This window comes from Stigmatopora argus, chromosome 5 (assembly GCF_051989625.1).
Source record: "Stigmatopora argus isolate UIUO_Sarg chromosome 5, RoL_Sarg_1.0, whole genome shotgun sequence".
Classification (NCBI taxonomy): Eukaryota; Metazoa; Chordata; class Actinopteri; order Syngnathiformes; family Syngnathidae; genus Stigmatopora; species Stigmatopora argus.
In genome coordinates this window covers 8,445,730-8,459,684 of record NC_135391.1, presented here as the reverse complement: position 1 = coordinate 8,459,684, position 13,955 = coordinate 8,445,730, and the positions used below count along the sequence as shown (strand labels likewise).

Here is a 13,955-nt window from a genome sequence, read left to right as displayed (position 1 = left end):
GTTTGAATGAGTTGACATGAAATGCTTCAACAACAGAAACATCCTTTACACGTCTTAAATATTTTGCTATTCACTCAATTCCAGCTAAAAGACAAACATTTACAAATAATAGTGCGTCTTCACTTTAAATCTCACCAACTTTTCCTTCATTTAAGGACCCCTTGGTTCAGAGCACCTGTCTTGTACGGGCAGGCAAACCCATCAAGACGATGATTAGCAGTGTGTTTCTAGGAAGACGACTTGACCTCATGCATCAAAAAGGTTTCATCAATTCTAGTGAAGTTGCCAGTAAAGTTAAATAAAATTGTTCACAAACCTTTAACACAACCAGATGGGTGAAAATGTTCCATTCTTCTTCAGTCAAATCATAGGGGGAAAAATATATATATATAACTGTACTATGTGGAAAGATAGTTGTCTTTTCAGCGAGCGCCACAGGGATGGAAAACGGGGGTGACGAGGCTAGACTGTGAAGCACTTGGCGTGAGGAACATCTGGAGGAAAAGTAGACTGACATTTACCTCTTAAGCGACCGCCTCCCATTCGCTCTCTCTCTCTCTTTCTCTCGCTCTTTTAACTCTCTGGAGTCAGGACGCCGTTTCCCTCATTACACATAGACGCTGCCATGTGCACAAACATGTAAACTCCACACATACACACACACACACACACACCACATAGTACAAACAAGCCACTCCCTTGATTTCCTCTACCTCCCCTTCTGTCTCCACAGGGATCTAACACCCCCCAACACACACAAACTTAAGTTAATAGGTTGGCTGGTTGACACATTAACTTCTGACGCTACCTTTGTTTTAACCTTGCTTTCTCCTAGAAGTTTCATTCCTGCAAAGCGCACGCAAAATGACATTTATAGTTATAATAGATCTTTATTTTAGGGTTCCCTTTGGCGACAATGCCATATTATTTAGGTTAAATAGGGGAAAACAAAATAACAGCTCTTTAAACGATCTAGTGTATAAAACTACTTTCCATGAATGTGAATAATTTTGGCACCTCTGGTGCTGACTTAAGCCTTTTGCGCCAATTTCTTAGTGCTATGAAGGTATAATTACGTTTAAATATGCTATCACCAAGTGGACTTTTTAGCAGCCAAGGAATATTTTACTGTCCGCCATTTAAAACTGTTATTAATGTCTAATGGTTTTTGGCTACCTCATGCGTTAATGCTCTAACCGAGCCTACATACTTTCCAGCTAAAGTTTCATCTCCAGTCGATGTTAGTTTTGATGCTTGTGGCATGCATTCTGGATGGTGCGTGTGTGTGTGTGTGTGTGTGTGTGTGTGTGTGTGTGTGTGTGTGTGTGTGTGTTTGGGTATTTGCGTAGGTGTGTGGATGCTGTGCTGTTGGAGGCCTATCTCAGATGTTCATCTGCCACTGTACAATCGCATGCAGCTCAAAGGAGATCCGCTACTGTGATGTGCCTGGAAGGAGCCCCGCTGCTGTTTCTGTTGTTGCTTTTGGACACGTAGACGTCCCAGTGCCAAGACTAAGCTGCTACAACTCAGCTGGTGGGCTGTCTGCCTCTCTCTATCTCTCTCTCCAAGTCTTCAGCCATTCCCTTAGACACATCCAACCTCCCATGACTCATCATGACCTCCCACCTCTACGGCACTCAGCTGTCTGTCAGGATGTGAAGCCCAAAAACTTGAATGCTCCAACATCCTGTGACGCCAGCCTGCTGTCATGGTTTCCTAATCTGAGTAGAGCACAACGGTGGCCACCTACATTTAAAGTTTTTGTGGCTTCCAGAGGAAATGGCGTGAAAAAAAGTTGATCAAACGCACTAGATACCATCTGGCTCCGGTGAGGTGGTCACATTAGCCTCACTAAACAATCATATCATTCACTTAATCTCGGCTTTTACTGAACTGTAAACACACCTACTGTTGTCCACTAGAGGGCTAGTCAGCCATGAGAATGAGCATCTTAAATGATTACAACCTTTCCAGTAAGAAAGTAATGCCGTGTATATCTGGACAAAAAGACTCTAATAAAACTCAATACAAAGAAAAGTTAAACCCTGACATTATCCACCTGGTCACAATGTGAGATACATGAGGGTTGAATTGATCATTGCACCCAATACGTGCCTTGGTACCCGCAAATAAGCCAGTGCTCAATTCCTAAATAGAACCCATCACGAGACATGGAATTCTGATTTGTATGGTGCACGAGCGTTTTATGATCATACAATAGAAAGATTTTCTGTACTTACCACAGATCCCTTGAAAATTTGAGGCTCTAGACTATCTGTCTCCAGGCCGCGACCGGAGGTTTTAGCCCTCTCCGCTGTCACTAAAAGATACACACGAAAAAAAAAAAAACTAAAAAAATGCGCTCACATAAAAAGTGTGAGACAGTAGGAGGACAGATTGCGCACTTGTGTGGTTGAGATACAGAACGGCATGAGCATTACGCACAGTAGACTAGACAGCATGAAAGAATGGCAGGAATCCACTATCTGAATGGGGATCAAACGTGCCGCATAGACACCATGGTGGCCTTTTCACTCATTTTTTTTTCAGGCGCATCATGTCAATCATGGGACTATTTTTTTTTTATACATTACTCATGTCATGCAACTGACCTTGTTGTTGCTCTTCTCGGATTTGTCGAATTGCTTGTCTAATCAGCTTCCTCTCTTCGTATTCGGCAGCAGCACGTAACTACGAGCACATACAATATCAACAATGGTCCAGCCATGCCGTTGCTGGTTTTGCCACAACTTCTTTTAGTCATCGATTTATTAGTCCAAAAACAATCTTGCGATATAAAAAAAGTATTCGGGATGAATCACTTTAGTTGGCTATCACTAACAAAATTTCACTCTATTTTGATACTCACCATCTTAGTGAGTTCATCGACATCTCTGATTGCTTTTAGTTTGTGGGATAGGACATCCAAAGCCTCGCTAGCGTCGGATCTAGAAAATAAATCGTGCGATTATAAAACGGACATCACCAACACAATATTATATTTTTAAAAAACATCTCATCCTTTTTGATTTGGAACTTATCTTTTTCATCTTTAGCATCCACTACTCATTCACTATTCGAGTTGTAAAAAAGTACTCAATTTTTAAATCAAAAGAACTTTTCTGCGGCCTCCCCAACCTCCCAAGAGTTTATCTTGCAATCCGATTGGCAGAGAAATCCAGATTTTTTAAAATCTTTCCAGGTCAAACCGGATTTTATGGTACTTATTCTTAATGAAGCAATTTGGCCCGACTAGTGAGGTTTCAAGGATTTTAAATTGCAGAGTCAATGCTAGATAAATTGAATCGTCTCGAATGAAGCACACACATTTTCCTCAAAGAAAGCCACTTGTGATTGGATTGCAGATAGGCTCATGAAAAATATTATTTGAGCCTTTAAAAACTTGAAGTCTACAGTTTTTCATATGATTTTAGATGAAAAATAATGAATGGACAGAAATTTAAGAAAGAGATGAATATTCAAACGCCTCGACTAAATCTACTTAAGAGAAATAAAACAAAAGCACTAATAAAAGTTCTCACACAAAAACACTTTTCTATCTGACTCCCAGTTTAAATGCTGACTGGTAATTAGATTTTAAGATGATCTCTAAAATGGGCCTACTTAATGTGAAAAGCTATGATGGAAAATGGAAAGTCTTTTGTGGTTGCCATTCGCAACGTACTGACATCACATTTCCAGAGTTTTCCTATTCGTGTCTTGAGGAATGCTGCTTTCTTTGTACTGTATATCCATTTCACCTGGATTGCTTTGTAATTAAGACATTCTGCTTCAATGTGTTTATGCCTGCGGTCTCACCTGTGCTGGTTTTCCTTGTCCTCCTGCTGTTTGAGTCGTGTGTGGCGAAACCTCTTGCTGGCCAGTGCGGCCTCCATGTCCTCGATCTCCCTGCTCCTCAACTCGCGAATGGCTGAACGGATGAGGCGTCTCTCGTCCAGATCCACGGTTCCATCCAACTGTATGCGGACCGCAAAAGGACAAACAGAGAATGACTGAGGTGCAGACGTAGCGAGGCATCACGATTTCAAGCATTTATGCTCATATACACTCATTCAGCGGTTCTCAAAGTGTGGTACGAGAACCACCAGTGGAATGTGGACAACCTCTAGCGGCACAAAAAAGACTGATGGTATTCAACGTTAAAATTATTAGTTTTTTTAAAACCACTACGGGCAGGGACTTTGTCAAATACAGTTATATTCAGCTTAAGCAACAAAGATTTACATTCAGAGGCGGCCCGGTGGAACGAGTGGTTAGAGCGTCGGCCTCACAGCTCTAGGGTCCTGGGTTCAAATCCAGGTCGGTTCACCTGTGTGGAGTTTGCAGGTAATCCCCGTACACTGGTTTCCTCCCGCATTCCAAAAACATGCTTGGTAGGCTGATTGGACAAAAATTGGCCCTAGGTATGGGTGCGAGTGTGCATGGTTGTCCGTCCCCTTGTGCCCTGCGATCGGCTGGCCACCGATTCACGGTGTCCCCCGCCTATGGACCGAAGTCAGCTAGGATAAGCTCCAGCACACCCCGCGACCCTAATGAGAATAGAACAGCTCAGAAACTGAGATGAGATGTTCAATGTTTCAGAAAAGTTCAATTTCAAATATATAGGAACAACCTTTAAAATAAATTTTATTCAACCTTTACGAAAGTTATAACCTCAATAAGAGGTGTTAATGATCAAAGTGTGACGTCATTATGGTGGTACTTGGAAAGCTGAGCGCTTTCTGAGGTAGCACTTTATGGATAATGAGGTTCTGCTTAGCATACATGCAAGTGCTCCAAAATGAACTGTATCAAAAGCGCACATGCATACAGCGAGGGGGTCGAAGAGGCCGTGTGCTGTCACATGAAAAACAGACATCTCTTTTGGCAGTCAGTGGTAGCCTGTCAACACACGCAGAGGTGAATGTTAAAAGAATGGTTGATACCCCTCGAGCTCAGCTGCTCTGTTTAAGGTTTCCTGCTGCTCGTGTCCAGGATGTACCTCGGAGAAACGCCAGGGTTCTCCCTTCATACCAATGTACTTAGTAGATGGGGTTGTTAGCTCAAGCCACACACTATGACAACTCCAATGTGGGGGTTGACGTGTTGCCTCCCTGAATGCAGAGTCAGAGGAGGAGGGATCTCACTAAGGATGATGAGTGGGTTTTGAGGTCTCGCTGTGGTTTGACAAAAATATGCAATAGCATAGCAGACTTTCGTGTGCTGTCATTTGTGGCAATTTAGAGTTCTGAAGCAACAAGTGAACACGTTCAAAAAAGAAAGAAAGAGTTATCAGCATTGTGCTACAATGACGAGGAGGAAGAGGAGGAGGATAAAAAGGGGAATGAAGCTGATCTGGACTTTGCCTAAAAATGGGCAGAGGAGGACTGGGTGGGAAAGGGGACAGGTCATTCCTCACATTCCTGCTGACTCACAAGGAAAGAGGTGGTAGTGGATTCTGGAACTGGGGTCAGGTTGCTTTTCATTTAAACAGAAAGCAAATGGCGAGAGAAGACAAGGTTTGACAGCATGTTCCTGTCGCACATTTTATCCAACGTGGCACCTCGTACTGTTTATCTAACTTTTCAACATTTTACCCTCATCCCATCCTTCCCATTTATAAATCTCGGTGAAAGACACCGCACTAAGGAAATATTTTGCACGTGTGAGTATGTGTGCAATACCCGAGAGAACAGACTGCAGACAATGGTGGACAATAGTCTGTCATCATAACAAAACTAGCATGTGTGAGGTAGAAGTGCGCCACACGGCATCCAGTCATGTAATAGAACGAAAAGTAAGATAGTAAGAGATAGAAAAGACTTGGCTAAATGTTCACAGGGATTCCAAAGGATTTTCATCACAGCCCAAAACCATAGAAATGATACAATATTGACATTGGTTTAGATTTCTGGGTTCTGTTTAGATTCAGTACAATGGTGGGACAAATTGCTTATCTGATGCAGAGATGCATTTTTATAGAAGAATGAAGACCATTAAAGTTAATGCTTTTGCAAAACCAAGAGGGGAGCTTGTTTCAATTCAGCAGATTTGGCTTGCCACAAAAAGTGACGGAGGGCCAGCTGCGGTTCACAGGCCTCTAGCTTAACATCCGTGTGTTTATCCATTTGGTAAATACAATATACATTGAAGTTGCAAACCATTCTAACGGGCAAACCGCAAACACTCGGCTGCAACCAATCCAAATGAACTCAACCTAAAGTCCGTCCCCTCATTGGCACGTTTAAACGTCAACTTCACTTCAGGTGCCGGTATTTGAATTTTGATGATTAGAAAGAGCCTCCATTTCATTAGTAGACTGAAATGCAGTCTACTAACGGAATGGAGTCTTTCTAGTCATCAAAATTCAAATATCGGCACCTGAAGTGAAGTTGACGTTTAAATGAGCCAATGAGGGGACGGACTTTGGGTTGAGTTCATTTGGATTGGTCGCAGCATTTACAGTTGATGCACTATTGACCTGGAACAAAGCCAAAATATGCTATATTATTTCCTTGAGCAATGATTAACCATGACGGGTCCAAATAAAACACCTCAGACAGGAGCACGTGCCAACAGAAACAAGAGTAGGCATTAAAGAAACGCAGCGGGAAATAAGTTGCAGGCGTAGAGTTCAGATGAAATAGCCTTTACACAGAGTGGCCCAAGTGTTTCAAAGAAAATGAGAGGAACATTCTGCTTATATGGCTACAACGCCTTAATGCCGGTTACCAAACCTGAAGGCAATTTCCAAACTGAAACACTAAAACTCTAATAAGTACTGTCGGTATGCATGAACAAGTCATTCAGAGAATGAACATAAGAGCAGCCGTTACACACAAACAGAACGGCCTTTCACACCTCGTCACTTTCCAGCAGACATGTGACTCAGACTTTTTACTCTAGTAGTCACATACAGTCCACACAAACACAGGGATGTGAGCTACTGAAAAAGATCAGCTGTCAGCCCTTTCAGCACCGAATGAGCCTCGTCTTGAAACAGTTCGACGTGGAGCTACCTGGCGATTCTTGCCAACCCGTTGACCTTACTCAGTGGGAGTCATTAGAGCAGATAGAACGTTTGCAAATAAACGGTGGTGTGGTGTTTGACTGACAAGGGACGAGGCAAACTGAGACAGCGATTGCAGATTTTGCAGACAAATTACAAGTCCTGCTTAGAATAAACCGCGGGAGGAATCATCTAACTTCTGTAGTCGAACTAATGCTGGCACGTTGCAACATCTTTAACTCTCTAACTGAGCAGCTCAGTCAATCAATGTCAATTAAGGGCCATTTGTGGTTTACTATAATTCCATCCATCTGGCGAAAAGTTCCCGCTCGCAACCTTTTGGACTCATCTGCACTCTAGGCCACAGAGTGAACTGGATTTCAACATTTGCAAGGTCAGTTTAGCTTACAGAGCCAAAATGTAAAATGTGGTCAAATGTGGCAGATGCTCCAAGTTCCCCAAGAAGACAAAATACACAAAACGTACGATTATGTGGGCCCACGATGTACGTTCTAACGACTACCTGTCGCCACAAGGGCGGAAAGAACAGAAAAAGAAACAGACCACTTAGTTCAATTACTGTACAAATAGAAAGCAAGTGCTTTACCAGCTGGGCTTTGTCTAAAATGGCACCCCTCACATCTACACCTTTCATTATTCAATGACTAGCCTCTGCTAAATAGGGATTATGTTTCTGTTTTGTGGGTTTATGCAAACAAAATATACAGAGAGAGTTTGATAGAAATTGGTGGATAGATGTAGCCAGAAGCAGGAGATAATGTAAGCCTTTCCATTAGTTTGGCAAACATATATATGTCTGCAGAAATCTTTAGAGCAATGTACCTATACTTCGAAATTAATAAACCTCATGAAATAGTACCATTTGGATTTCGAAAAAAAGAAATTGGCGATGAAAGCAGCTCTAAATTTTCACAAAAATAATCTTTGTGAGGGTTATTTTCTAAGTTTACTCATGAGCAGTACATATGAGCGATAGAAAACATGACTAGAAAGTAAAAAATAAGAGGTCGTGTAGAGAGGTACGTACTGTATGTCTCTGGCTTTGCTGCTCAGTGTATTTGACTGAGTCAACAAAATGTAGATAATAATACTATGCGGAGAAGAACGCAATGTAGGGAAAGTTGAAATGTCAGCATTTTAATTTTGTTAGTGCAGAATCCACACATTTTTAATGTAACCTTGTGGGAGCCCTGTCCACACAATTAAAAGTAAGCAGCTCATTGTCTTGGTCTCTTATGCATTATAAATTTCTCCACCACAACAAGAAGGTACTTTCAGCATGCAAATCACACACTCACATTCCAGGTGTAAGGTAAAGAAACCTCTACTAAAGGGCAGACTGGATGTGTCAACACCCTCGAGGTCAACTCTGGTAGACCTTTTGACTCCCCGTGTGCGAACATATAAAGTTCTTGTTTGTTTGCAACACCACCTTCACTCATTAATTTGTGAAATATGATGCAATAAAAATCATCCAGGTGTGTGAGTCTGGTGTGTAGGGCAAGAATTGAGTCCTGGAATAATCATTTCCAGAACAGGCTGAGGTTAGAGTGCATCCAGACAGCAGATGGGATCAGAGAGCTTTTAGCTTTCAGCTTTCTAGTGTCAAGACTTGGAGTCTTGCCTTATAAGGACACACACCACTTGGAGCAAATGGGTTACTGGCTACCCCTGTGGAAGCTGTCTGATTGGGGTCACTAAAATAAGATCAATTAAGAATAAATCCAAAAATGACTACAAAACAAATGACATTCATTTGCGTATCATTTCTCTCAAGGCAGGCCCAACCCCGACACCAGTATTTTTTTTCCCCTAAATAACCCAGTGAAACAATCCTCGAAGCGAGAAGGCAAGTACACACCCAGTAAAAAATGGGAAAGTCAGGAGATACTAAAGCCCCGAAAGGCAATCTGTTGTATTAAAACAGGGCGATTGGTCACCTCACAGCTGGAAGATTACCAAAAAAATGAACGAGATTCAAGGCTGAACAATACGATAGAGCAGCACCTATTGGGCCTGCATTGTGTGGAAACAAGACTGAACATGGACCACCTACTAATCAAACATGAAGCAAAAGCTTAATCTACACGCTGAAACGTGCTTGCTTTGAATGAAGCTGCACATATAGGAAAGCTAAAAGCGCAAGTATAACGACAATAGGGCCACGCACTATTACTGCAGGGGCCCTAACTAGAAGTTAGGACAGACAGCGACATGGGAAAACACTGTCCCCCTTTCCAGTCCACAGAGCAGAAACAAAGAGGGTCTACATGTGGAATGCGTGGAACCTCGTGGGGGGGTTACAGGGCATAGATGACATTCTATAGAACATGAATGGGTTAATACTCAAATAAACAATTTCATCTTCTGTTAACGTGGCCAATTGTTTTTATGCTTTATTAAACTATGGTACAATTAAGTCCCTAAACGTACAAGTTTGACTAAATGAACAATAATTAAGCAAAGGGTTCCAAAGTAGGTTTTGCCTAATAAGAAACTGACATTGTGTTCCCAAATGGTCCATTTCATTTAAGGCCAAGATAGTCTGATTAAAAATGAATAAGATACCATAACAAACAGATAAGGCAAAAATACTACTATTCTATTATTAACACCTGGTTGGATTCAATTGTGCTTAACAAATCAATGTTTTGATCAAGATCAATTCATTGTTACGCCCCTAGGTCTAGTAAATAAGTTTTTGCTTATTTAAAAAGAATATCGACGCAGCTCTTAATCATTGAGGGGAAAAAAGATCAATAGAAAACATGCACGAACCAGAAAGATTGTTTCTCTGGCTAAATTGCTAAAAACTTAAATGATACAGAATTGCTTGCATGGGTGGATAAGAAGAGGAGACGTTAGTATCATTTTAAGAGTTTTGCTGAAGACCAGGAAGGAGGCTGCATTGTACTTCCAGATAAGATACCATTTTCTTGAGTGGTCACCACATGGGAGCTGCTGCTTCTTGTCATAGAAAGACTTTGTTCATCAAAATACACGAATGATTGCTATTCTCAGCAGCAAGTGCATAAATCCAAATTAGAGACATGCTGACCCATGTTTAATAAGAACAACCACTAAAAAAACTTGCACAACTGAGCAGATGAGCGAACAAGATATCTCTAGAAGCTCTCAGGATTAGCAAGGGTGAAGTGGAAAATCAAAACATCAACATCCTTTTGATGACTACTGCAAGATGTGAGGAAATGAGTCTTTCCTCAGAGATTTCTTGAAACCCATATTTATCTCTCTCCACAACATGTTCTCTCCTATTTTATTCCCCAAATCCCAAATAGGATATTTAATCCATAAATAAAAGAGTTTCGGTATTTGAGAGTCCTTTTTAAGCTATATTCAATCAAATCAACTACAAAGAAGATATTTCATGTTGAAACTTGTTTATTTTTGGAGAAATAAGACATAATCAGACAGAATGTTTGGCCTCAAGGGTTTTTTACCTGAAACTGTGGTCATAGTTGTGAGAACAGAATTTGACTTAATGTGACTTCGCCTAAATGCAGTAACAAAAACACTGCTTGTTATTTTGCCTGTACTTTTTAGCTGAGTAATTTAGATGGGTTGTTTTTTTAAGAACTTCCACAAAAAACAACCCATAAAATACAATTAAAAAAATAAAATAAAACCGACAAATGACACTTGTTGTAATATTTAGGATACAATGTGGATCACAAAAAACTTATTTTAGAACATTACTCGACCCTATAGAATGAGAACAGTATGTGCTTTTAGTCAAACTTGTAATTCACTTATTATAACAATGCAATCACATTACCAGACTAACAAGACCAATGTGCATCACTGGGACATTTATTTGGTCAGTGGTGTGTTTAACTGCCTCATTATTTCACGAGGGAACAATGAAAAACATTAGAATACAAACACAATACAAAACAAATGTCCTCTTAAATTGTGGAAAGCGAGCTGAACTTTTAGTCAACTCTAGATTGAGAGGAAACGCTAAAGTATAGATGGGGGGAAAGTTGCATTGTTTTAGTGCAATAAACTCCAAGCCTCAAAACTAAATATAGGCTTTGAGGCTTAAACAGTAGAAACGCAACTAAATATGGACATTCACAAAAAGTGGTTTCCTGTTTAATCCAATAAACTCAATGACTTTTTTATCTGTGTGCTGCATATTTAGATGTCAAACTTTTCTTGTTCTGGACTGTCACTGCAGCGGTGAAGATAACTTGTTTCCTTTCAAGGGAAGAAAATGTCTTCACTGTCACTATTCTGCACATTTTAAAGTTCACGCAGTAAAGACGTTACACTGTTTATGTATTGTTAATAGGTGAGAAATGATGGAAGGTTTACAGAACAAAATAAGTACTCTTACACGCTAAAATATATTTTGCCTGCATGACACTTCTATAACTAACTTTTGTTTATAAACATTGAGGCTGTTTTTCCACATACCGTTTGAAATAACATTTTCAAAAGGCTCACTTTCTAAGAGTATTAAATTGGCAAAACATATCTTTAGAAAAAAGATATTGGCTCAGAAGCAAAGAAATGAACACTATAGATCACAAGTGTCAAAGTGGCGGCCCGGGGGCCAAATCTGGCCCGCCGCATCATTTTGTATGGCCCGGGAAAGTATATCATGAGTGCCGACTTTCTGTTTTAGGATCAAATTAAAATGGAGTATAGATGTATATTAAATTTCCTGATTTTTACCCTTTTAAATCAATAATTGTAATTTTTTAATGATTTTTTTCTGTTTTTAGTTCAAAAATCATTTTGTAAAATCTAAAAATATATATAAAAAACAAAAAAACTTTTTTAGATCTTTAAAAAAATGAATATTTTCATTGATTATCAACTGGGTAACAGTGTTGTCAAAAGAATTCATTTATGGTACTTTAAAAGTGGTAAAATTACCCCCCCAAAAAATCACATCTCATTTTCACATTTTTACTCTTAAATTTTGAGTATGGCTCTCAAGGAATAAAATTTGAAAATAGGAATTGTTTATGGCTCTCTGTGTCAAAAAGGTTCCCGACCCCTGCTATAGATTAACAAAACAGGTCACATTAATAAAAAAAAATAAAAAAAATTAAAAAAAGAGACCACCCTCCACACGTATGAGCCGTTATCTCATTCAGAAATACAGTATAATTAGTTTTTTTTCTCAAATGTACTTCAAAATAATTGTGAGTATATTGAGACCAATTTATGGAAGCATCAATAAAGTTCCTTATTGTTGTTTCCATGCAGCCTGTTATATAATGCAATGCAATTTGGCTGATTTATGGCTCCCTACTGACCAGGCTGACATTTTTCAACAGGTCTCTTGGGGGGGGGGAGCAGAGACCTGACAAGTATGTTCATTCTTCCACCGTTACTGTGACTGCTGAAAGCACACAAGTGGGGGGACGGGGGTCATAAAATGAAGGCCAGAAAGGTCCTGTGTATCATGGCACAACATCTTGAAAATTATGGATGCTTCTCGATCACCAGGGAGAAAGGACGCTCACACAACTGGCAGGGACGATTGCAAATCAATGTGCCAGACATTCGCTATGGGAGAACGACCGGGTAGGCGCTTTGCAAAGAAATGCCCCCAAGATGCAGGTCACGTCTCTCTCAAAAGGACTGTCTTAATAACAAGCAGGAAAGCGTCAATCTTCATTCCTGTGGTGTCGTAAGGCAGGTTTGGAGAGGTCATGAAAAGGAGTGTGGAGCACCTGCCAGGTGTCACAAACACTAGAGCACCTGCTCGTCCTACAGGTTTGACTTACTAGTTAGTATTCAAAAATGCATGTACCTATTGATCGTTTGCGCTGTCCAAGTGACAAAACCACACAAATCATTTTTCCTTACGTTTTGGTCTGTTGTCAACATTAAGATTTTTCGAAAATTGTGAGCACTTGGAGAACTGTAAGAAAATTAAAATCAAAAACATTATTCAGTATTGGAGTAAGAAGGGAAAAGCCACTTCTGATGAGATCAACGTGGTGAGGGATCACCTAAAATAAGCAAGTTTTCAACGACAAAAATCAATTTTTGCAACAATTGGTCCTTTGAAATGTGCCTAACCACCAATAAATATAGTTGCGGAGTTATATTATTTCTTTAACGACTTGGGTAATGCTTTTCAAACTGCACTAGCACTTCTGCTCTAATTCTGCCAACCAGACAGATGACCACACATGCTGTGCCACTGTGGCACAAAATGGGCCACCAACTGGTTCTTTTTTGGTGGATATTCAAATAATTGTGGCTGCTGAGCAAAAAGAAAAAATGTTGGTTGCCTGGTTGCCATGGAGGGGATTAGATGCGCAAAATAAAAGGCAACCAGTGCTCTGAATAGATGAGTGACGATGGGATTAGCGGCTTTAGAGAGGCCGCCATATGACCTTCTGACCGCTTACTTCATCAAGTACAGCGCAGGCTGAAAGCGTGCGCTCATTAAAAGCTGCTCTGTAAAGAACATTGATCAGTTTCCCCGAACTAGGTTGAGATTGAAGTCTAAAAATTCCTATTCATATTCCTATTGACCTTTCCAATGAATTGGACTGCTACTAATGTTTTTCCAATGTCTGCACATTTTTACTATACTACCAGTGTTGTGTGAATGTACCGTGAGCCACGTTGAAAAGGCATAAAAGTCCCATGAGGCCATCGCGAGTGGAAAATGCAGACTCTTCTGTCACCACACACATGTTCAGTAAGAATGTGGGATCTTGCTGACCCACAATTGAGGGAGCGGAACCTCACTCGCTGATTTTGACTATTTTTCTAATCGTGAATATTAAATTAGACCCATATATGGATCCTCATAATTCCATGCCCATTCATTTCCCTGACTATTTACTCAAATCATGGTCGCAGGTAATAGTAACCCGTGACACCTGATGTCGGGAAAAAAATTAGACGACACCCAGTCAATCACAGGACA

At 40.4% G+C, this 13,955-nt stretch overlaps 1 protein-coding gene across 1 annotated transcript in view; it reads right to left on the bottom strand.

The window, feature by feature from the left end:
* smtnb (smoothelin b) overlaps positions 1 to 13,955 on the bottom strand; it is a 38,388-nt gene that overhangs the window by 21,064 nt on the left and 3,369 nt on the right. Inside the window, 4 exon segments of the mRNA XM_077599993.1 lie at positions 2,241 to 2,320; positions 2,613 to 2,691; positions 2,870 to 2,948; positions 3,820 to 3,977. Coding sequence (XP_077456119.1) covers positions 2,241 to 2,320; positions 2,613 to 2,691; positions 2,870 to 2,948; positions 3,820 to 3,977 — 396 coding nt within the window.